At 49.5% G+C, this 21934-nt stretch overlaps 1 protein-coding gene across 1 annotated transcript; it reads left to right on the top strand.

Moving 5' to 3' along the window:
• Positions 1 to 8134: 8134 nt before the first annotated feature.
• LOC118018652 (SEC14-like protein 4) lies at positions 8135 to 21657 on the top strand. The gene is made up of 12 exons (XM_035017372.1): positions 8135 to 8257; positions 10199 to 10274; positions 14788 to 14831; positions 15143 to 15202; positions 15321 to 15509; positions 16955 to 17050; positions 17338 to 17398; positions 18574 to 18657; positions 18975 to 19081; positions 19159 to 19298; positions 19384 to 19553; positions 20691 to 21657. Exons 1-12 carry the CDS (start codon positions 8204 to 8206, stop codon positions 20828 to 20830), a joined length of 1221 nt encoding a protein of 406 aa, XP_034873263.1. The 5' UTR covers positions 8135 to 8203; the 3' UTR covers positions 20831 to 21657.
• Positions 21658 to 21934: the final 277 nt, after the last annotated feature.

The raw sequence follows: 21934 nt of genomic DNA, 5'->3' as shown, positions 1-21934 counted from the left end.
GAGACAAACCATAAGAGACTCTTAACCATAGGAAACAAACTGAGGGCTGCTGGAGTGGAGGGGGGTGGGGGGATGGGGTAACAGGATGATGGGCATTAAGGAGGGCACGTGATGTAATGAGCACTGGGTGTTATATACAACTGATGAATCACTGACCTCTACCTCTGAAATTAATAATACACTATATGTTAATTAACTGAATTTAAAGAAAAATAAATAAACAAATCTTTTTAAAAAATAGTATGTTTCCAAAACTGCTCTGTCCAATGCAGTGGTAATTGGCCACTATTTAAATTTAAATAACTGAAATTAAAAATTCAGTTTTTCAGTTCATTTCAAGGGCTCAGTAGCCACATGGGGTTAGTGGCTGTGGACAAAGACTTTCTCCTTGACCAAATTCAGCATGGCTTTTAGCAGCTTGTGCGGAACCCCCCTAAAATGCCCACTGAGGAAGCTTGTAATTATACATCCTTTCTCTGCCCCTTTGAGATGTAAATCATCTACCACTCAAAACTATCACCTCAAGGACCTGAAAACCATCTCTTCAAAATGCAAACATTCAAGGACATGACTTTTGATCCTGCTCCCAGTTCTTGTGGGAGGATAAAAGCTTAACTTGGGGCAGTGAATGAGGGGCGATGCTTGCTCCAATTTGCACCACTCCTCCTGTTGTAAAAATACAGAATTTTGTCTGCCTTAACTAGTGCCCAGCTTTGTTTATCTTCGACACTACTATATTAGCCAGTGTGGACATAGGACATGTGGAAAATCCTGTTGGGCAGTGCTTTATATTATGATGACATCATCAAATCTTCCCAAGAGGGGGCCACCTGAGCCAAACTAATCTTTCATCTTCTAGGAGAGGAAGCCTCCAAAGAGCTCAACCGATAAGGAGGAATATTAAAGAAGCAAATCAGACCAATGATTCATAATAACAGAAAAGCATAAAAAGACATTTTGGAGGAAGGAGGGACATTTTAAGTTGTAAACAAACAAGCAAAACCTCTGTAAAAGGTGCGAACTTTAAGTCTTGTTGAAGTAACAAGTAAAGTTTATAGTCAATTCGGTCTGGCTTTAATCACTTTGGGAGAAAACCCCAGGTTCCGTGCCCCCTGGTCCAGTAAATGGGCCCATAACTCAGAACTGTAATACCAAGAAGTATCTAGTGAAAATTTTACATTCAAGTTACAACTCCAACAAAATAATAAAAGACTAATATTGAAACTCAGCAGAGATGTCTAAGTATAGAGTTGGAAGCCTGTGGGTAGACTACAGGAAGGTATGAAAGCAAGTACAGAAATAACCGATAAACACATTAAATTCAAGTGGGATGTTTAGGAACAAGACTTAGTATAATTGCAGTAATTTTGGGAATCATTGGATTTCTGTCTTTGCTGTTCAGAGTAATTTGAAGTGTTCAAAACTCTCCATTGGAATGAATTTGTAATTTATAGGTAGAATAACTCCCACAGACCAGGCACTGAACAACATTCAGCCTTCTGTATTCCCCAAGCAAGTTTGCCAACAGGGCCATGATTTGGGACAGAGGTGAGGCTCTGACGTGTCCCTGATCACTGTTGCTCTTCTGTTTCCTTTCCTACATCCACCATGAATTTATGCAATAGCCTCCTGACCAGTTTCCTGTGCTGAACATCTGCTGTCTAGGTCATTCTTCACCCCTGGCACATGGTTTTCTTCCTGGCACAGGGGAAATCACATTGTTTCTGCCTCTAAAACTTTCAAAGTCTCCCCACCAATGACAAGGCATGGCCTAAAGTCCTTAGCATGGCCTGAAGTGCCTTCATGACCTGACCTCAATCTTTTTGAGGCGCCTGCCCTCACAGCCCCTCTCTCACCTCTGAGTTTCTTCGGGTGGTTGCCTCTACCTAGAATATTTTTCTCCTGTTCCCACCTAGAGGCCCAGCTCAAAGACCATCTTCTCTGGGGGATATCCCAGGACCCCCCTAATGCAGTGTTCTTGCTTATACCTTTACTAAAACACTCTATCTTCAGGGAGACAAGACAGGTGGTAGTTAAAGATCTAGGTCTTGGGTACAGACAGATAAGGGTCCAAACCCTAGCTCTGGGTCTTACCAGCCTCTCAATTGCTGCACATATAAATGAGTCCACTGGTACAATGGTGAGCACAACATGGCCTGTGCCTTCCTGGGGCTGACAGTTAAGGGGGTGAGTCAAATAGTCGAACCAAGAGATGTCTAATGAGAACAACACTCTGGAATAGAGGAGCAGGGCTCTGTTTGAGCATTTAACTGGGGAATCAGAGGACTTGAGGCAGCACTAACGAGGCAGTGCAGAAGGAGGTAAGGTAAAATGTTCAAGTCAGAGAGAATAGCATGTGCAAAGGCCCTGTGGTAGGAGAGAACATTAGGGGGAGAGAGATTGCTCTATACACTCCCTACTTGATGTTCTGTGTCTTGGGAAGGGTGGACCTCCTGGCTTTTGTGGCCCCAGACCCCTAACCCACATTTTTTCCTGGCCCCAGGTCTTTAGGGTAGTTGGTCAGGCTCCCACTGCCCACCCCCACCCCAGGTCCTTGTGCCACCTCCCTTCCTAGAGTTAGAGAACAGAGGGGATGTGGCCACACCAGGCCCCACCTTTTCCTGAGGTCACCCTGAATTGATGGTGGGAGCCAACAACTCTCCCCCAGCTGCCCTAAAGCCTAATATCCACCTCCCAGGCAGGCTCAGGCATGAGGCCACACCTGCCCTTGGCATCTCTGTCAGGTAGACACTCCCTCCCAATTCCTGCACCTAGGGTAACCAAGCCCCATCCTTCATATGTGGAGGGACATCCAGTAGCATTTGTCCGGCTAAGACGTCTGCAGGATAGGACTGAATTAGCCATGATGTGGGGGCAGAGCAGGCAGGGGCTCCTGCAAAGACTGATCCCACTCCAACAATGGAGATGCCATTCACCCCCACAGAACTTCCTTCAGTTGGCAGGCTACAGGCTTGAATTAGGACCACAAGCAGACCACTTCTGGTCACTGAGAGATGGCTGGAGTTCCTGGAGCACCCAGGAGGTGGGAGGGAGAGGCAGTGCAGTGAGTGGGCAGGAGATACGGAATTAAGGTTACATACCATGATGATACCATCATTGTAGTTCAGCTTCTCAGCCCATGGCTCAGGGGGACCAAGGGAATGAGCTTGGGAAGGCGGGGGTAGACAGACCCACCATGGAAGAGGGGAGTTGTCTGTCCTTCAAAGCACTGGTGCCCAGATGCTTAGACTGAAAGTCCTCCATGCCCAGCCAGTGGCTGACCTTGAGGAGGTGGTGTCACCCTACAGGTTCAGAAGAAGGACATCTGAGTTGTGTCAGCATGACAGGACCTGAGGGTAACCTGGAAGCAGGGAACTTGGCAGGTAAAAGGATATGGCATGGTGGTGAGTGCCTGGACTCCTACCAGCCTGGCTGGGTTCTGACCCTGGCTTTGCTGCTTGCTGGCTCTGAGACCTCAGAGGCTCCTTGAGCTTTAGTTTCCTGGTCCCTAAGTGGGGTAATAATCGTGCCAATCTCAGAATGTGTCAGGAGGACTAAGTGAATGAACCTTGCATTGTCTAAGAAGGCAACTGCTAATCACCTATGGTAGTTTGCTGGGAGTGCCATAACAAAGTACCCCAAACTGAATGGCTTACACAACAAAATGTATTCTTTCACAGTTCTGGACACAAGAAGTCCAAGATCAAAGTATCGGCAGGCTTGGTTCCTTCTATGGGAGGAGAATCTGCTCCCTGCCTCTCCTCTGGCTTCTGATGGGTTACTGACAATCTTTGGCATTTCTTCCGTCATGGAAGCATCACCTCAATCTCTGTCTTCCCCCTCACATGGTACTCTCCCCGTGGGCATGTCTGTATCCAAATGTCTCCTCTTCATAAGGACACCAGTCACTTTGGAATAGGGGCCCACCCTTCTCCAGTATGACTTCATCTGAACGAATTACATCTGTGATGACCCTGTTTCCAAGCAAGACCACATTCTGAGATACTGGGGATTAGGGCTTCAACATATGAATTTGGGAGGGGACACAATTCAACCCAAAATACCACATGTGGCTCATCGAGCATTTGAAATGTGGCTAGTCGGGATTGAAATGAAAGACTACATACTAAGCTGAAATACTAAATCACACTGGATTTCAAAGACTTAGTACAGGGACGCCTGGGTGGCTCAGTTGGTTGAGCATCTGCGTTCGGCTCAGGTCATGATCCCAGGGTCCTGGGATCGAGTCCCTCATCGGGCACCTTGCTCAGGGTGGGGAGCCTGCTTCTCCCTCTGCTTGCTGCTCCCCCTGCTTGCGTTCTCTCTCTCTCTCTCCGACAAATAAATAAAATCTTAAAAAAAAAAAAGATTTAGTACAAAAAAGGAATGCAATATATCTCACTACTAATTTTTAACGAGATAATTAATTTATATCATTTATTAATCATATCGATTATGTGTCAAGATGATAACATTTTGGATACCCTGTGCTAAATAAAGCATAATCAGAATTAGGCTTTTTAAAATGTGGCTGGTGGAGAACTTAGAGTTACCTATGTGGCTTCCATTATCTCTTGGACAGTACTGAACTAATATTTACAAAGCCCTCAGAACAGGGCCTGGCCCATGGAAAATACCAGTAAGCACTTGATAAACAAAGCCTTCTCTTTAGAGGTGACTCGTTACCTGTGGCATTTTAAAAATATGACTTTTCCCACTTCTCAGAGACTGGGAAAAGTTGGGAGCACATTTCTTGCCTGGCCCTTCTTTTATTGTGTGGATTTTGTTTTATGGTCTGGAAGCATATGGCATATATAATGTGGTCTCATCTTTTCCAAATTGTTTCATGGCATTTTTTCTGTGTGGTTATAAGTGCTTCATTAACCACATTAAGCACTGTGGCTTCCTGAAAAATTGTTTCCAATTTTCCTGTTAACAATGCACGCCCCAACTTTAAGCTGAAAATCTTTTCTGTTAGTTAGGATTAAAAAAAGAAAGATTTATTTATTTTAGAGAGAGAGAGCCCCAGGGGGGAGGGGCAGAGGGAGAGGGAGAGGAAGTCCCAAGCAGATTCCGAGCTACGCAGGGAGTCCAACGTGGGGCTCAATCTTGTGACCCTGAGATCATGACCTGAGCTGAAACCAAGAGTCAGTCGCTTAACAGACTGAGCCTCCGAGGCACCCCTGTTAGCATTTTTATTGGACAAAGTGGTAAAGTATTGGAGGATCCTAATGCATATTGTCAGGTAGTTTCCGAGAAAAGCTGAATCACTTTCCAGTCCTGCCACAATGTATAAATGTCTCCATTTCACCAACTTCTACCTTTATTATCATATTATTTAAAAAGTTGTGTGTGAAAAAAAAGTTGTGGGTGTATGTGCGTGTATGCACATTTGTGTGTGTGCCCGTTATTTGGTTTGTTCTGTTTCTGTTTTGTTGCTGATTTGGCCGAGGGTTGGGGGGAAGGTATCTCATTGATTGTATACCCATTTCTTTGGTGACGTGGAGGTTGAGCATTTATCCACTAGATTATTTTCCCTGTGCATTTCCTCTTCTGATAATTAGTGTTTTGAGTCCTTTGTCCATTTCTTAGTGCCTTAGTATTTTTCTCATTAATTTACATGCATTCTTTATGAAGATACCAATTTTGTACATTTTATTTTTTACAAATTCACATTAGCAACTGCTGACTTAATTGTGTGTCTTGTTTAACACATTTTTGTATTTTCGTGTAGTCGAATCAATTGATTGCCCCCTCTGTGATTTCTGTCATTGCTTTCAAGCGAAGACATGCCCTTCCAGAGACATGGTGTAAGTGTCAGTTTCACTTTCTTTTAGCTTTTTAAACTTTTTTTAAAAATTAAGATTTTAAATCCCTTTAGGACAGCGCTGTCCAAATGAAATGCAATGCAAGGCACAAATGCGAGTCACATATGTCATTTAAAATCTTCTGGTAGCCACATTTTTTTTTTAAAGATTTTATTTTTTTTATTTGAGAGAGAGAGAGAGCACATGAGAGGGGGGAGGGTCAGAGGGAGAAGCAGATTCCCCGCCGAGCTGGGAGCCCGATGTGGGACTCGATCCCGGGACTCCAGGATCATGACCTGAGCCGAAGGCAGTCGCTTAACCGACTGAGCCACCCAGGCGCCCCTGGCAGCCACATTTTTAAGAAGTAAAAAGACTAGAGCACGGAGGATTTTAGTGAAAATAGTAGAACTATTCTGTATGATACCGTAGTGGTGAATACACGTCACACTATGTATTTGTCCAAACCCATAGAATGTACCACCAGAAGTGAACCCTAATGTAAACTATGGACTCTGGGTGATAATGACGTGTCAGTGTAGGTTCATCAACTGTAACCAATGTCCCACTCTGGTGGAGGATGTCCACAGTGGGGGAGGCTGTGCGTATGGTGGGAGGAACACGGTATATGAGACCTCTCTATACTTTCTGCTCAGTTTTGCTGTGAATCTAAAACTGCCTTAGAAAATAAGCTTATTCATTTAAAAAATTCTAAAAGAGAGGCGCCTGGGTGGCTCAGTTGGTTCTTTGGCTCAAGTCATGGTCCCAGAGTCCTGGGATCGAGCCCTGCATTGGGCTCCCTGCTCAGCAGAGAGCCTGCTTCTCCCTCTCCTTCTGCCTGCCGCTCTGCCTGCTTGCTCTCTCTAGCTCTCTGTCAAATAAATAAATAAAATCTTTTTAAAAAATTCCTAAAAGTGTGAAAAAGTAAAAAAGAAACAGACAAAATTGATTTTAATAATACATCTTATTTATTCTAACATATCAAAACAATTATTGCAACATGTAATCAGTCTAAGAAATTAATTAATGAAATATTTCATTTGGAGGTATTACGTCTTCGAAATTTGGCATGTATATCTCCATGAGTGCTAGTGACAAGCCACAGTCCCAATACTCAACAGCCACATGTGGTTCATGGCCACCAGATGGGTCTGCACAGGTCTGGAATTTGGTTCAACCCAGAGGGAGGGGCAGAGGCAGAAATGTTCTGATGGCCTGATTTATCTCCCCCTTCACCTTCACCTCCCACCTGCTCCTCTCTTGAAAATTCCTGCCCGGGGTGCCTGGGTGGCTCAGATGGTTAAGCTTCTGCCTTCGGCTCAGGTCATGATCCCAGGGTTCTGGGATCGAGTCCCGCATTGGGCTCCCTGCTCAGCGGAGAGCCTCCTTCTCCCTCTGCCTCTCTCTCTGTCTCTTATGAATAAATAAAATCTTAAAAAAAAGAAAGAAAGAAAGAAAAGAAAATTCCTGCCTGGCCAACCTGTGTTTTCTCCCCTTTCTCAGTGACCTCTGCCGGGTTCCTGGATGCCGTCCTGGCCACCTGTGTCAGCCGCCCACCACCCATGGCCTCCTGACCCCTTCCCCACCCCCCGCAGGGCTTCCAGCTACTGTTGCCTCCTCCCATTCCCCTGTCTTCAGGCTGTAGATCCTACCCATGGGCTCACCAGGGGGGGCCATCCCAGAATTTCCACCTCTGTAGCTCCCCACTCTGGTGAAAGTACCAATAATAATAGTAATTATGAAATAATATTCCTAACATTACACACTGACTGGATGTGGCATGCCAGGCTAACCCTTGGTGGATCATCTTATCTAATCCTCCTGACCACCTTGGGGCTGGAACCATTTTGCACATAAAAGCTTCTATCAGCTAGTGAGCACAGACAGGGCAACGCAGCCTGTGGTCAAGGCCAGGGGACAGAGGTTGGGGCCCTTTGGGCAGAAACTCCTGGGGATCACCTAGAAGGTTGAGCCGGGTTTATGAAAATTTCGTCCATTTTGCTGGGAAAGAGGATCTAGGCGTGTTCCCTAGAACTTGCCCACATCTCCTTTACGCCCCCCCTCCCTTCCCCTACCACGCAGGAACCTGTAGGAGCCCCTGGGATGAGGATGCCTGGAGGTAGCAACGCCTGCTGCCCTCCCCTCGAGTCCGTGCTCCGGGACCTCTCCGGAGCGGATCGCCTCCCTGCCCCGGGTAGGGTGCCTCCTGGCCACCGCCCGCAAAGCACCGGGAGGGGAGGCAAGAACCCTTCGGGGCGGGGCAGGGCTGGCGCTGTTCCCTTTGGGGCGGGGCCAACATCTGCGGGCCAGATAAAACCAGGCGGCGGTTGCGAGGCCAGGTGGCGGCGGGCAGACTCCTGGCACGTCTGCACCCCGCGACCCCTGCGCCCGCGGGCACCATGAGCGGCCGAATCGGGGACTTGAGCCCCCAACAGCAGGAGGCGTTGGCCAGGGTGAGGGGCTTGGGGAGGGGCAAGGGGGGGAGGCTTGGGGAGCTGCCTGACGCTGCCCAAAGGGGCTGAAGCCCCCACTGTTTGGATGGAAAAGAGACCCTTGAGGGTGTCTCTATCCAGCTCGCCCGCCACTGGGCACAGTGGCTGAGGCAGACATATACGGGACACGGGACTTGAGCCCTTCTCTGGGCTACACTGGGGCGGAATCCTGCTTTCAGATCCTGCTCTCTCGGGACCACAGAGCCCTGGCCCTTGTCCCCTGGTTGTGGGGGTAGGGTGATGCTGCCATCCCTCTGGGCAGCCTTGGGCAGACAGACTAGCAGGTCTCCTGCTCTGATTGCAACATTTGTTTGTTTGGCTTCTCTGTGGTTTTTAGACTCCCCAGGGCCCAAGCCTTCTCCCTGTTGTCAATGTTTCCGTTAAAGGGGACTGGAGGCGGTTTGGTGATTTCAAGACAGTCCTTTAGGCTGCAGCTGAGAGTGTCATGCCCTGGGGAAGGGGGGGCATATTCAGGTCTTAGGGGCTACAACATTAATCTGATTTGGAGATGGCAGGGCCTGGAAACTGTGACTTCAGTTTAGGGGAGGGAGGTGACGGCCCTGGCTCACACTTTGGGCCCACGAACGGCGGGCTTTAGACTTGTGGAGAATGGCTCCTACCCTGGGGAGGGTCCTCCAGGGAGGAATGAGGACCCCTGATGAAGGAGGGGGACCTGGATGAGTTCTTAGTGAAGGAGAGAAGGGTCCCAGGTGAAGAATGGGGGGCCCTGGGTGAATTCCCAGGTATAGGAAGAGGTTCCAGGAGTAGAGGGTCCTGAGCTGAAGGAGGGGTCCCCAAGTGAAGGAGGAGAGGGAGTCCCCTGCTTAGCTCTCTCTCTCCCCACTGGCAAAGGCCTCAGGGGAGCCCCGGACACTAGGCTCATGGGAGGGACTGGACACCCGGCCTTTGGGGGTTAATTATGATGGAGATGCTTGTGGGTCAAAGAGCTTTAAACAATGTAAAAAGAGTTTATTCTTATTTTTTCCGTTATTTAAAAGAAATGAATGTTAGTTGTTTTAAAAACTAGGGAGAAAAAGGAAAGTAGGAAAAAGAAGTCACCCATGGTCCCAGAGGTCTAGACAACCACGCCTAGAAGCATTTCCTTCTAGGTTTTTCCTAAGCCTAGTTTCGACAACCTGTGGTCATGCAGCCAGAGGCTGCTTTCTCTATTTGGCATCATTGTTAAGTTAGGTTTTCCTTCAAGTTATTCCAGGCCCTTCCCAAACATGGAGCTCCATCCCAGGTCCCTGAGATCATGACCTGAGCCAAAGGCATACACTCAACCGACCAAGACACCCAGGCCCCCCGAACACATTCTTATTTTAAACATCATCTATAAAGCTAAAGGAGGTTTGGTGGATGGCTGTTAAGATAGCTTCCCATGGCTTTGCTAGCATTGGCTTCTAATCCTAAAGTCCCATTCACAGGTTCCCCTGCAAACCCACCCCTCCAGGGCTTACTTTCAGCTCCCTTAGTCCCTGTGATGAGGAAACTGAGGCTGAGAGTGGTTAAGCAACTTGCTTCCAAATCTAGACCTTCAAGATATAATATCAAAGGCAAGGTTCTTAAATTGTTCTTGTTTGCCTGCATCCGATTCACCAGGGATCTTTGTCAAAATAGGGAAGGCAGGGCCCCCCCTCAGACATATAGAATGAGGATCTTGGGGAGGCAGAGAGCCCCCAAAGTTTGAGAAGGACCCAACTCTTCCTGCCATGGTGGGCTGAGGGGTGCTCCATTTCCAGGTGGCAAAAAGGTCAAGGCAGCCACTGCTCTCTCTGTGGTCCCCAGCCTGCAGAGTCCCTGGGCAGGACTGATTGACAGACTGAGTTCGGGAAGGGTCGGGGTGGGGTTGGGAGCCCAGGGGTCATGGGAGCCCCTCTGACCTTTGTATCTCCCCCTCAGTTCCGGGACAACCTCCAGGACCTGCTGCCCGCCCTGCCCAATGCCGATGAGTATTTCCTCCTGCGCTGGCTCCGAGGTGAGACTGGCGGGGTCGGGGGTGCCGAGAGGGAGAGAGGGAAGGAGGGTTTCAGGAAAGTGGGTGGGACTTCCGGAGAAAATACCATAGAGTGGGGAACATAGGCTTTGGAATCACCCTGCTTTGGGCTAGAATCTGAACTCCCCTCCAAATCAGCATGGCACAAAAACCCCACTGAGCCTCAGTTTCTTCATCTGTAAAGTGGGATGGGGCCACTTCCCCAAGGATTGCTGTGAGCATTAAATGAGAGGGTGTACGCTTGGCATGGGGTGGGCATATGGTGGAAGGTGAACTTCACACCTGGGAAGTTCTCAGGATGACTGGCTTGGCTGGGCCTTGAGTCAGATAGCCCCAGATAAACTCTTCAGGACTTGCCTACGGGTCTATCTCCAGTTCCTTGAAGGCAGGGCTGTGTCATCCCCTGAGGGAACCTGGCCACTGAGCAGGTGCCCAGCAAACACTTCAGGAAGTGGATGCAATTAAAGGTAGAGAAGGAGTTTCTTCCAAGGATTGTCACAAGAGTGTAAAATTAGAATAACAGAAACCTAGGGGGAGAACTCATTCCATTTCAACACACCCCATGGAAAGGATTTTGAACTTGAACCAAGAGAGAAGTCAGAAGCCAGGCTGGAAAGTGCACGTGCAGTGGGGTGATAATGCCGTCCTTGGAATCCGGCAAGCCTGTGATTGAATCCCAGCTCCGCTGTGTGCTAGCAGTGTGCCTCTGGCAATCACTCATTGTCTCTCAGCCTCACTTTTCCCTTCTGGGTAGTGGGTATAATACTGGTCCCCCACCTTCAAGATGCTGTGAGTCTGACATGAGGTCATAGGCGTGCGCAGCGCCTACACAGAGGAAGCTCACCCTTCTGTTCTGTTTGTTCTATTCGGTAATGTGTTTTAATTGGTATTTTCTACAAACTTTATTTTTTAGAATGGCTTTAGATTTACAGAGCACTGTGAAGATAATACAGGAAATCCGCACATATACTGCACCCAGTTTCCCCTATCATGAACATTTTTCATTCTTATGGTACATCTATTCATGAACCAACACTGATATATGGTTATTAACTAAAATCCCCACTTTGTTTAGATCTCCTTAGTTTTTCTTTTTTTTTTTTTTTAAAGATTTTGTTGATTTATTTGAGAGAGAGAATGAGATAGAGAGAGAGAGCATGAGAGGGAGGAGGGTCAGAGGGAGAAGCAGACTCCCCGCCGAGCAGGGAGCCCGATGCGGGACTCGATCCCGGGACTCCAGGATCATGACCTGAGCCGAAGGCAGTCGCCTAACCGACTGAGCCACCCAGGCGCCCTCCTTAGTTTTTCTATTCCAGGATCCCATCCAGGATGCCACATGACATTTAGGCATCATCTCCCTGGGCTCTCTTGGCTGTGGCAGCTTCTATTCTGTTTTCAACCAGTTATGTCCGTGTCATTTTCCTGGGCTAAAGAAGGAGGGAGGACAGTAGATTCTTGAAGCCCCTTAATACAGCATCAGACCTCTCTCCCCCTTTGGAGTCTTTCTGGGTTTAAAAACCAACTTTTCAGGTCCCTGGTGTGTCGTTGAGAAAAGAGTGACGTCACAGACACTGTAGGCTGCTGGGCCACGGGAAGGGAGAAGGATCTGAGGTTGGGAGAGAGGGGACAGGGTGTCCTGATGCCTCCCACTTTCTGCTGAGGCAGACAGGCTGACATGGCCCCGACCCCTTCAACTTTACCTCCGGAGCCACCCTGCCTGCCTCACTAGCCCAACACCTGGGCAACAGGGAGGGAGGTCTCTGGGGCTGAACTTGGCGTCTCCCCGCTCAGGCCAGATGCAGAGGGGGCCCCCCCAACTTCAAGTCACTTCACTTTGTTTTCTTTATCTCCATCTCACGATTGTGTCCATCTCTCCCACTCGGATGCCGGCTCCATGCCGGCAGGGTCCGTGCCTGCCCCGTACTTCCAGCCGGGCACATAGTAGGTGCTACTAAAAAAACTATGAGTCCATCAACAGTCCCCAGACCACTTTCTATAGAACAAGAAACCAACCTGGTTCTCAGTAGGAAATCTCCTAGACATCACAGAGATTTTTTTAGAAACCAATAAAAGAACATTATAGACAATTATGCACAAATTTGAAAATATCAATGCAATCAGTGCATTCCTTATAATACACATATAAGGCCAAAATCCAGCAAGAAGAAAATAGAAAGCCCCAACAGACCAATAAATATTAAAGACATATAAATGGTACTAAAAAGCTTCCCTCCTTCCAGAACTCAAACTCCAATGGCTTTACAGACGAATTTTCCCAAAGTTTTAAGTTTAGCTGATACCTGCTTTTACAAATTGTTGTAATTGCTTTAAAATATATTTAAGGGCGCCTGGGTGGCTCAGTTGGTTAAGCGACTGCCTTCGGCCCAGGTCATGATCTTGGAGTCCCTGGATCGAGTCCCACATCGGGCTCCCTGCTCGGCAGGGAGTCTGCTTCTCCCTCTGACCCTCTCCCCTCTCATGTGCTCTCTTTCTCATTCTCTCTCTCTCAAATAAATAAATAAATAAAATCTTTAAAAAAATAAAATAAAATAAAATAAAATATATTTAAAAAGTGAAAGTTACTTTATGAGGCTTGGGTTAGTTTGATTCCAAAATGAGATCAGGACAATAAAAGAAAATTCTGGGCTTGTTTCACTTGTTAGTGTAGATGTAAGGAAGTCTAAGGGAAACACTAGTAATAGAATCCAGTAAGGTATTAAAATTACACAGCACGATCAGCGGGAGTTTATCTTAGGTATGCAGGAAGAATTCAACATCGACAATCTATCAGTGCCATTGAACACATTAATAGAATTAAAAATGAGAAATTAGGGCGCCTGGGTGGCTCAGTTGGTTAAGCGACTGCCTTCGGCTCAGGTCATGATCCTGGAGTCCCTGGATCGAGTCCCGCATCGGGCTCCCTGCTCGGTGGGGAGCCTGCTTCTGCCTCTGACCCTCCCCCCTCTCATGTGCTCTCTCTCTCTCGTTCTCTCTGTCTCAAATTAAAAAAAAAAAATCTTTAAAAATGAGAAATTATGTGGCTATCTCAATGCAGGAAAAGCATTTGAAAAGGCTCAAATCCTATTCATAAGACAAAAACAAAATAAAAGGGGTGCCTGGGTGGCTCAGTCATTAAGCGTCTGCCTTCCACTCGGGTCATGATCCCAGGGTCCTGGGATCGAGCCCCACATCGGGTTCCCTGCTCAGCGGGGAGCTTGCTTCTCCCTCTCCCTCTGCTGCTCCCCCTGTTCATGCTCTCTCTCTCAAATAAAAAAGTAAAATCTTAAAAAAAAAAAAAGAAGTTTTAGATGCATTTTCTTTAAAATCGGGAACAAGAAAGGGATGATGTTAAGCAACATCATAGTTTAAACAGAACTAGAGACCCTTGCCAATATTATGAGAAAAAAAAGTAATCTAGTCTATAAAGACTAGAAGGGGTTCATTTTTAAAATAAAGCATCACATTTTCAATTAAAGTGAATTTATTTCTTCAAAATAAGTAATACAACAATAGTTAACCATTTACTGAGAAGTTCCTGGGAGCCAGGTAATGTGTCAAGCATTTTATGTGCTTTATCTCATGTCATCCTTTGAATAACTGAAGAATATATTATTCCTATTTAACAGATTAAAAAACCAAGACTTAGAGAAGGTAGGTGAGTTGCTCAAAGTTGCACAGCAAATAAAAGGACAAAACTAGAATTTAAACCCAAGTCTGTTTGATTCCAAAGCCTATGCTCCTCACTACCCCTAACACCAAGAGGGTCTGTGCCCCCTCGGGGACATCAAATATTACAGGCCAGATCGGCCTCTGGAATGAACAGTTTATTTTTATTTTTTAAAAGATTTTATTTATTTATTTGACAGAGAGAGATAGCGAGAGAAGGAATACAAGTAGGGGGAGTGGGAGAGGGAGAAGCAGGCTTCCCTCAGGGCAGGGAGCCCAATGCGGGGCTCGATCCCAGAACTCCGGGATCATGACCTGAGCTGAAGGCAGATGCTTAACGACTGAGCCACCCAGGCACCCCTGGAATGAATGGTTTAAAAAGGCTTGGATACTGAAATCAAGGGCTTCCAAAGTCTTCTAGAGGATTAAGGATTCTTGCTTTTTAAAAAATGTCCAGGAGCGCCTGGGTGGCTCAGTCGGTTGAGTGGCCAGCTCTTGATTTTGGCTCAGGTCATGATCTCAGGGTCTTGAGATTGAGCTCCGAGTGGGGCTCTGCACTCAGCAGGGAGTCGGCTTGAGATTCTCTCTCTGTCACTCTCCCTTTGCCCCACCCCTCCGTGCTCCCTCTCTCTCTTTCTCTCTCCAAAATACATAAATAAATATTTCTTAAAAAGGAAAAATGAAATGATAAAAAAATGTCCAGACCCCCAATGTATTCTTGGGGTGTCATGGAAGACTCGGGCACCCTCTTATTTCCTCATGCGTTTTCAGAGAACTGCGAGTTCAAGATCCAGCCTCAAGCCTCCTCTTACTTTGGCTCTTTTTGCAGCTCGGAAATTTGACCTGCAGAAATCTGAGGACATGCTCCGGAAGGTGAGGCCCCATTCTCAGGAGTGTCCTGCCTCCCACACATTGTACCCCAGGGATCAGTGACAAAGAGTAAGAACTCTTGCCCTGTCCTGTTCTCCTGTGTTTCCTCCCTCCTCCTTGGATCCCTTTCTGCATCAGACCTGGGTCCCCCACAGCCCTCCTGGCATTGCCACCTCTAGTTCTAGGTCAGAAGAGCCTGCGGGTGCTCTGGCAGGGTCTTGGGCGCTGTAGGCAGAGGGACCTGGCCCGATGCCCCCAGGTGCCTTCAAGGTGTTTGTGGTAGGCAGTCTTCAGGTCCTGCCATTTCTCCACAGCACATGGAGTTCCGGAAGCAACAGGACCTGGACAATATCCTCTCGTGGCAACCCTCAGAGGTGAGCCCCATGCAGCATCCCCCACAGACCATCAGATGCCCTTCATACGTGCCCCCAACATCCAGCCATCTGATGGCTGATAGGCTGCTTTGAGTCAGGACTTCATCCCCGTGCCCAGGTGATCCAGCTGTACGACTCCGGTGGTCTGAGTGGCTATGACTATGAAGGCTGCCCCGTGTGGTTCGACATCATTGGGACCCTTGACCCCAAGGGTCTTCTCCTGTCAGCCTCCAAGCAGGAGCTGATCCGGAAGCGCATTAGGGTCTGTGAGCTGCTTCTGCAGGAGTGTGAGCTGCAGAGTCAGAAGGTACGTGACTGGGTCCAGGGTGGGAAGTGCACTGTGGGCCCGATCTGTCTAAAGGGTGACACCAAGGTGGCGACCAGGTGGGAAAGGCATGCTGCCTCCGCTTCTCCCCAAAGCACTCTGGGCTTTGGTGGGACATGGCTTCTCCTGCAGTCACCCATCTCTGAGCATCTAACACGTGCGTGATACTCTCTGCTGGTGAGGGCCAAGGATCACCAAATCCCTTTCCTCTCTGACCTTGGGTGAGATGTTGACCCTGGGTTCAGTTAACGCTCTGGCTCTGTTCCCCGGGAACCCTGGGAACAGTGGATGGTCAGCTTGCTTATGGAAAAGATGTCCCCAGTTGGACACTGCACAACCATAACCTGATGGGGGAGCCATCACTGTTGGCTTCCCTGAGAGCAGTGACTTGAAACTTGGCACATCCGTCGTGTGTCCCCAGAAGCTAATATGGAATTGCTACCAAAAAAAATACGGAGTTCTGTGGGGCATAGGCTTTCCAAGCCAGGAGGGACCCACACCCGTCTGTACAGATCTTCTCTTTGCTCTGACTCTGTGTTTCCTGGTCCATACCCTTCAGCATGAATCTATTGCCAAGTGTGGTCTGTTGGTTTTGTGAATCTAAGTGTCTCCATGAGTCTAAGAAGACCTCTGGGGGGAGGGGGAGCTCTTGTGTCACTTTAGGATGACCTGCTTGATGGCGAGGACAGGGCCTGCGTCCCCAGTGTCTGTCACGGTGCTGGACACCAAATAGACCCTTGGCACAGAGATTTGTGGCAAGCGTGAGAGACTTGCAAACAGTGCCTGGTCCGAATAGATGTGTGTGTCTTGAACAAGATGGCTGATTTTATGGGGTCACAACAGGGTCTTCTACTTCGTGTACATTTCCAATCAGAGCTGGTAATTGTGGTGATGACGATACCAGTAATAACATCTGCTGACATTTACCAGGGGCCAGCTCGTGTCAGGCACTGGGCTCTTTGTGACTCATCTCACTGAATCCTCCGGGAAATTCTGTCAGAACCTGGAATTATCCCCATTTCACAGAGGGAGAAAATAAGGCTCAGAGCAGTTAAAACCCCACCAAGGCCGCACAGCCTGGCAGCACAGCCTGCCACAGCCTGACACACTGCCGGACCCAGACGCTGACTAACACAGCGTACTGTTGTACAGGGAGATGCCCGACAGGCAACGAGTGAGGTCTTCAGTGCCACAGTTAACTAATTCTGGCCAATCGTGTTGAGCAAACAGTGTGATAAGGGGCCACGGTGCCGGGGCTCAGATGCAGCATCTTCTTAGACCCTAGGTGGGCTCGATCTGTTTGGAAGACCCTGTGGGCAGTTGGGGGTGGGGGTAGCAGGAAGGTGGGAGCAGTGCAGGGTCTCCCCGGCCGGGACCCCCTGGCCGGAGTTGTTGTGTGACATCTATCATTGTCCTGTCCCATGTAGCTGGGCAGGAAGATTGAGACGGTGCTGATGGTGTTTGACATGGAGGGGCTCAGCCTGAAACACCTGTGGAAGCCAGCTGTTGAGGTCTACCAGCAGGTGAGGTAGGCGGCTGGCTGGAAGCCAATAGGGAGCCACTTCTGGTCCATGGAGGAGGATCACCCCCCCCAGGGGCCCCCAGAGCAGCCAGTGAAGCTGGCCTGCAGTCCCCCCCACCTCCAAGGAGAAAGAGGAACAAGAGTATCACAGGGGATGAAGTGCATCTCATGGGGAAGGTGGATGGCCAGGGGGTGGCAGGGGCTCTTGTCTCAGCAGCATTAAAGGCCACCAAATCCAGGCGTAGAATGTGTTGAAGCATGACCTTGACCAGACTCGTCTTGCCACAGTTTTTTGCCATCCTGGAAGCAAATTACCCTGAGACGCTGAAGAATTTAATTGTCATTCGAGGTGAGCCCGTGATGGGGATGACTGCTTGGGGGAGGAGGAGTGGGGAATGGGGGGATCAGTGGGTAAATCACCCAGTGTAGGGCTTCTCAAGCCATCCTTTGTGAAGATCAGGGGTTTTTTGTTTGTTTTTTGTTTTTTCGGTCAGTCCTCCATAGACCGATACTTTTGGAATATACAAAATCTGCTCTGGTTGATGTTGCAGCAAATGTCAAATAAGTTATAAGCTTCTAAAAGTGATCTGTTATTTTCTTTACTTTTCTCGGTGTGGAATGGTCACAGATCGTTCGTGGACCACACTGGCTGATAGACATGCTTTGAGAGGGAATGGTCCCTGTCTGTGACGGTTGTACAGTGAAGGGAACACCATGTGTGCTCTGGGGTCAAATGATCTGCTTTCCAGTCTAGCTAGCTCTGTGATTGTGAGCAAGTCTACTTAACCTTACTAAGCCTCAGTTTTCCCAGTCTGTAAAACAGGAATGCAGTGACACCTTCCCTATAAGACCGCCATGAAGTTAAATGAGACAGTCTGTGGAGGAAGAGCCCACAGAAAGCACCCAGTCAGTGTGAGCAATTCAGGTGGGACATGAGGTCTAATACAGATGCCCCATCTACTTGCACCCAAGAAAATTCCAAGACAACTTGGGAAACCTGTGAGTGTGGACAAGAAGAGGCACCATAGGGGCGCCTGGGTGGTTCAGTCGGTTAAGCGGCTGCCTTCGGCTCAGGTCATGATCCCAGAGTCCTGGGGTCGAGCCCCATGTCGGGCTCCCTGCTCAGTGGAGAGCTTGCTTCTCCCTCTCCTCTGCCTGCCTCTCTGCCTACTTGTGCTCTCTCTCTCTCTATCAAATAAATAAATAAAATCTTAAAAAAAAAAAGAAAGAGGCACCATAGGGAAATCCACATTACTGACACCCTACAATGAGGTGGGGGGGGGCAACCATTTATTGAGAGCCAGGAGCTGTGCCAAGTGTTATGCATACATTGTTTAATTTATCTCCGTTTTATAGTTAACAACACTAAGACTCAGAGAGGGTGCGTAACTAGCTGAAGGTCACACAGCAGGAAGTAGCAGAATCTAGATCTGTCCAACTCTTGTCCAGCCCAGGGCCCTGGCCATGACTATACCTCCAAGTCCTCTCTAAGCCAGCTTCCCAAAGGAGTTTCATGTGTTTCAGCCCCCAAGCTGTTCCCCGTGGCCTTTAACTTGGTCAAGTTGTTCATGAGTGAGGAAACGCAAAGGAAGATAGTGATTCTCGGAGGTGAGTGACTTGGCTTTCTGGTTAGGCCCATCTCTACCTGGGCAAGTAGAGGTCAACGTGAAAGTCCCCATTTCTCCCTGGCTCGTCCTCTTTACTCAGGCACTGACCTTGGCCTGACCCCCACTGGTCTTTGCACACTCTGACAATGCTTCGGGCCCTAGACCCCAGCCTGGGTGGCCACATAAAGCATTTGGGTGCTTTCAGGAGTAGGTGCTCAAGGGAGCAAGCCAAAGACATATCAGGTTTCCTCCCTGGGTGTGGCTTCTCTGCTCTCTGTTAAGCCCCCCCCACCGCCCCCCGAAACCTTGCTCCCATAGGCAACTGGAAGCAGGAGCTGCCCAAGTTCATCAGCCCTGACCAGCTGCCCGTGGAGTTTGGGGGGACCATGACTGACCCTGATGGCAACCCCAAGTGCCTGACCAAGGTACAGGGTGCCCAGAGGAGTCGGAGGGAGGGGTGATGACCATGGGGTAGTGCTCGCTCACCAGCCCTCACCCACAGATCAAATACGGGGGCAATGTGCCCAAGAACTACTACCTGCGCAACCAGGTGGGGATGAATTATGAGCACACGGTGACCGTGGCCCGAGGCTCCTTCGTGCAGCTGGAGAACGAAATCCTGTTCCCGGGCTGTGTGCTCAGGTAGGTGGCCACGGCAGCCCTGGGCACAGTCGGGAGGGGCCCGGAGCCCGGGCAGGTGGCATTAGTGGGGCCTTGTCTCCTGCAGGTGGCAATTCGCATCAGAAGGGGCAGACATCGGCTTCGGGGTTTTCCTGAAGACCAAGATGAGCGAGTGGCAGCGGGCAGGGGAGCTGGTGGAGGTGCTGCCCATCCAGCGCTACAAAGCCCACGTGGTCCCTGAGGACGGGAGCCTCACCTGCCTCAAGGCCGGCGTCTGTAAGAGCTGTAGGATTCCCTGGAGTCGTTTTCCTCCTTATGGCAGCGAAATAAGCTGATAACATCTTGCCAGGCTGTCCTGCTTGCCCTCTATTTCCAGCTCTCAGGGAGGGTGTGGGGGTCTATGCGAGCTACTAGATCCCGTGGTGGCCAGGGGAATTGGCTTCAGGACGTTAGATCTGGTGAGTGGCCCCTGGATATGCATACAAGGGCAGAGAGGCATTTTAGAGAGTGGGATCCACAGCCCAAAGCCATGGACTCAGCTCCTGGGAAGCCCTTACACAGCACTCAACAGGCTGAGGGACAGGTAAATAAATAGCCATGGGGTACCCTTCGGGGGTCCCCGGCTGCCCAGGTGCATCCCACTGTGGGAATCCCAAAGAGATGATTCTTCCATGTGTTTATCCTTCATTCTCAGGCCACCCAAGCCAGATGCAGTTAGGTCAGTCTTACCAGAAGCAATGTTCCCCAGGAGCAGCATTGACCTTCCGCCTCTGTCGAGAACAGAGCTAGGAGAAGGGGAACCCAGGGTTGAGGAGCACGAGTTTTACTAATGCTTTGGTTAATCCATATCTAGTTCACCTTTGTGGAGAGGGAGAATTAGAAGGGTGGAGACCAAGAAATCTGGATGACTCATCACATCCCAGAGTTCACTTTGCACCTTTGCATCTAAGGAAATGCCTTCTTTAAAAGGCATGATGGGAAAGTGGCTTATGGAGCTCAGCCTTCTCCTATGGGGAGAGCAGAGCTACTCTCTTGGTTGGAGCATCAGGATAAGGGAATCCTAGTCCCTCCCTTCCCTTGCTCTGTACTCAACAGAAAGTCCTCTCAACCTCTGTAGGCCTCAGCTTCCTCATCCTTAAAATGGGGATGATAGTTCCTTCCGTGGGGCTACTTTGAGGATTTGGAGAGCTGGGAGCGCAGATGTGATACCTGGCACATAGAAGGGGCTGGTGCATGCCCGTGGTTATTATTCCTTTAGTTAGCACAAGGAGATGGCTTGAGCAGTGGGCACTGGGGGGGCGGGGCAGTGGCTGACCCTCCAGCACCACCCACAGTCCTGGGCCCATTGCTAAGGGCACCAGGTATGCAGATATGTCAGGCTGGTTTTGAGGGACGACTTCTCCACCCTTGCAGATGTCCTGCGCTTCGACAACACCTACAGCCTGATGCACACCAAGAAGATCAGCTACACTGTGGAGGTGCTGCTCCCAGACAAGGCCTCCGAGGAGAAGATTCAAGGTTTTGAGGCGAGGAGACCATCCCCAGCGCAGTGAAGACCCCAGCTGCCTCTGTGCCTGGGCTCTTCAAGCCCTTAGCAGTCCCCTCCCTATCCCTTGCCCTCCCAGGTAGGGTGGTGTTTGGAGGAGCCACCACCCTGTGTCACCATCTCAGCTCCTTGTGGGGCCCACCAGGCACAGGGGCAGAGCAGGAGAGGGGACATCCAGTGCATGGCCACACTGGGGATTCAGACAGACACCTGATCCCCTGTTTGCAGAGACTGAGGATGAGCCAGGGTCCACCGAGGAAGTGTCCCGCCCACAGAAGCTTCTGTCACTCCTGACAAAGTCCACTAGTCCCGGGACTCACCCACACCTAGTGATCTGGTCTGGGGGTGTGTGCATGAGCCCCAGGCCATGCAGGGAGCATAGCCTCAAGTCTGAAGAGCAGAGAAGGCTCCATCTCTGCACATGGGGGCTCAGCAGGGGTGGACAGGGCCAGCTGGACGTGGCCGGGTGGAAAAATGGGGCCAGCTGGATGGTAGAACTGAGGGTCTTGGTTCTGGGAGGGCACCAGGGCCCTTTGGAGCTGTTCTCCTGCCTTTGGAGGGAAGATCAGAAACGGAGCATGAGGCCCAGCAGGGATAACCATCGGGAGGAAAAGCCATGCTCGGTCACACAGAGCTACATGGGTGAAGACCGAGTCTCTCGGAATTCTCAGCAACCCCGGCCTCCCCCTCCCCACCTGCCGTGATCCAGCTGACATTCAGCTTGGGTTCTTTCTGGCTCTGAGTAAGGACCGGGACTGTAGAGCTGGAGTGAAGTGGAACATGCTGGAATAAAGTAGAACGAGCTGGGGTGGAGCTGTCATCCTAGTGTGCTTATCCTAGACTCTGATTTTCTTCTTGGAGAATCATCGAGCTTTTCCTCCATCTTTGTGTCTCACTAGAGGGACAGCTAAATGTTGGCTGCCAAATCCCCACCACCCCACCCCAAATGCAACTCAGTAGCTGGCCGGTAATGGCTTCTGTTTCCCAAAGACTGGCTCTCCTGGTGCCCACAGCCCACAGCCAGGACCACTGTCCGCTCTGCTAGATGAGCTGCCCCCAACAGAGCAGACCTGGCCCAGAATGAGCCAGTGCAGCTGCTCAGTGGTCAGAT

The sequence above is a fragment of the Mirounga leonina genome, unplaced genomic scaffold (genome assembly GCF_011800145.1).
Source record: "Mirounga leonina isolate KUSES-001 unplaced genomic scaffold, KU_Mleo_1.0 Mir_171, whole genome shotgun sequence".
Classification (NCBI taxonomy): Eukaryota; Metazoa; Chordata; class Mammalia; order Carnivora; family Phocidae; genus Mirounga; species Mirounga leonina.
This window is presented reverse-complemented; position numbering and strand designations above follow the sequence as displayed.

Coding starts and splice junctions, on each gene's coding strand:
- LOC118018652 (XM_035017372.1), top strand. CDS start 8,204: ATGAGCGGCCGAATCGGGGACTTGAGCCCCCAACAGCAGGAGGCGTTG. Junction 10,275..14,787: donor CCTCCTGCGCTGGCTCCGAG/GTGAGACTGGCG, acceptor CTCTTTTTGCAG/CTCGGAAATTTGACCTGCAG. Junction 19,082..19,158: donor ACCCCAAGTGCCTGACCAAG/GTACAGGGTGCC, acceptor CCTCACCCACAG/ATCAAATACGGGGGCAATGT.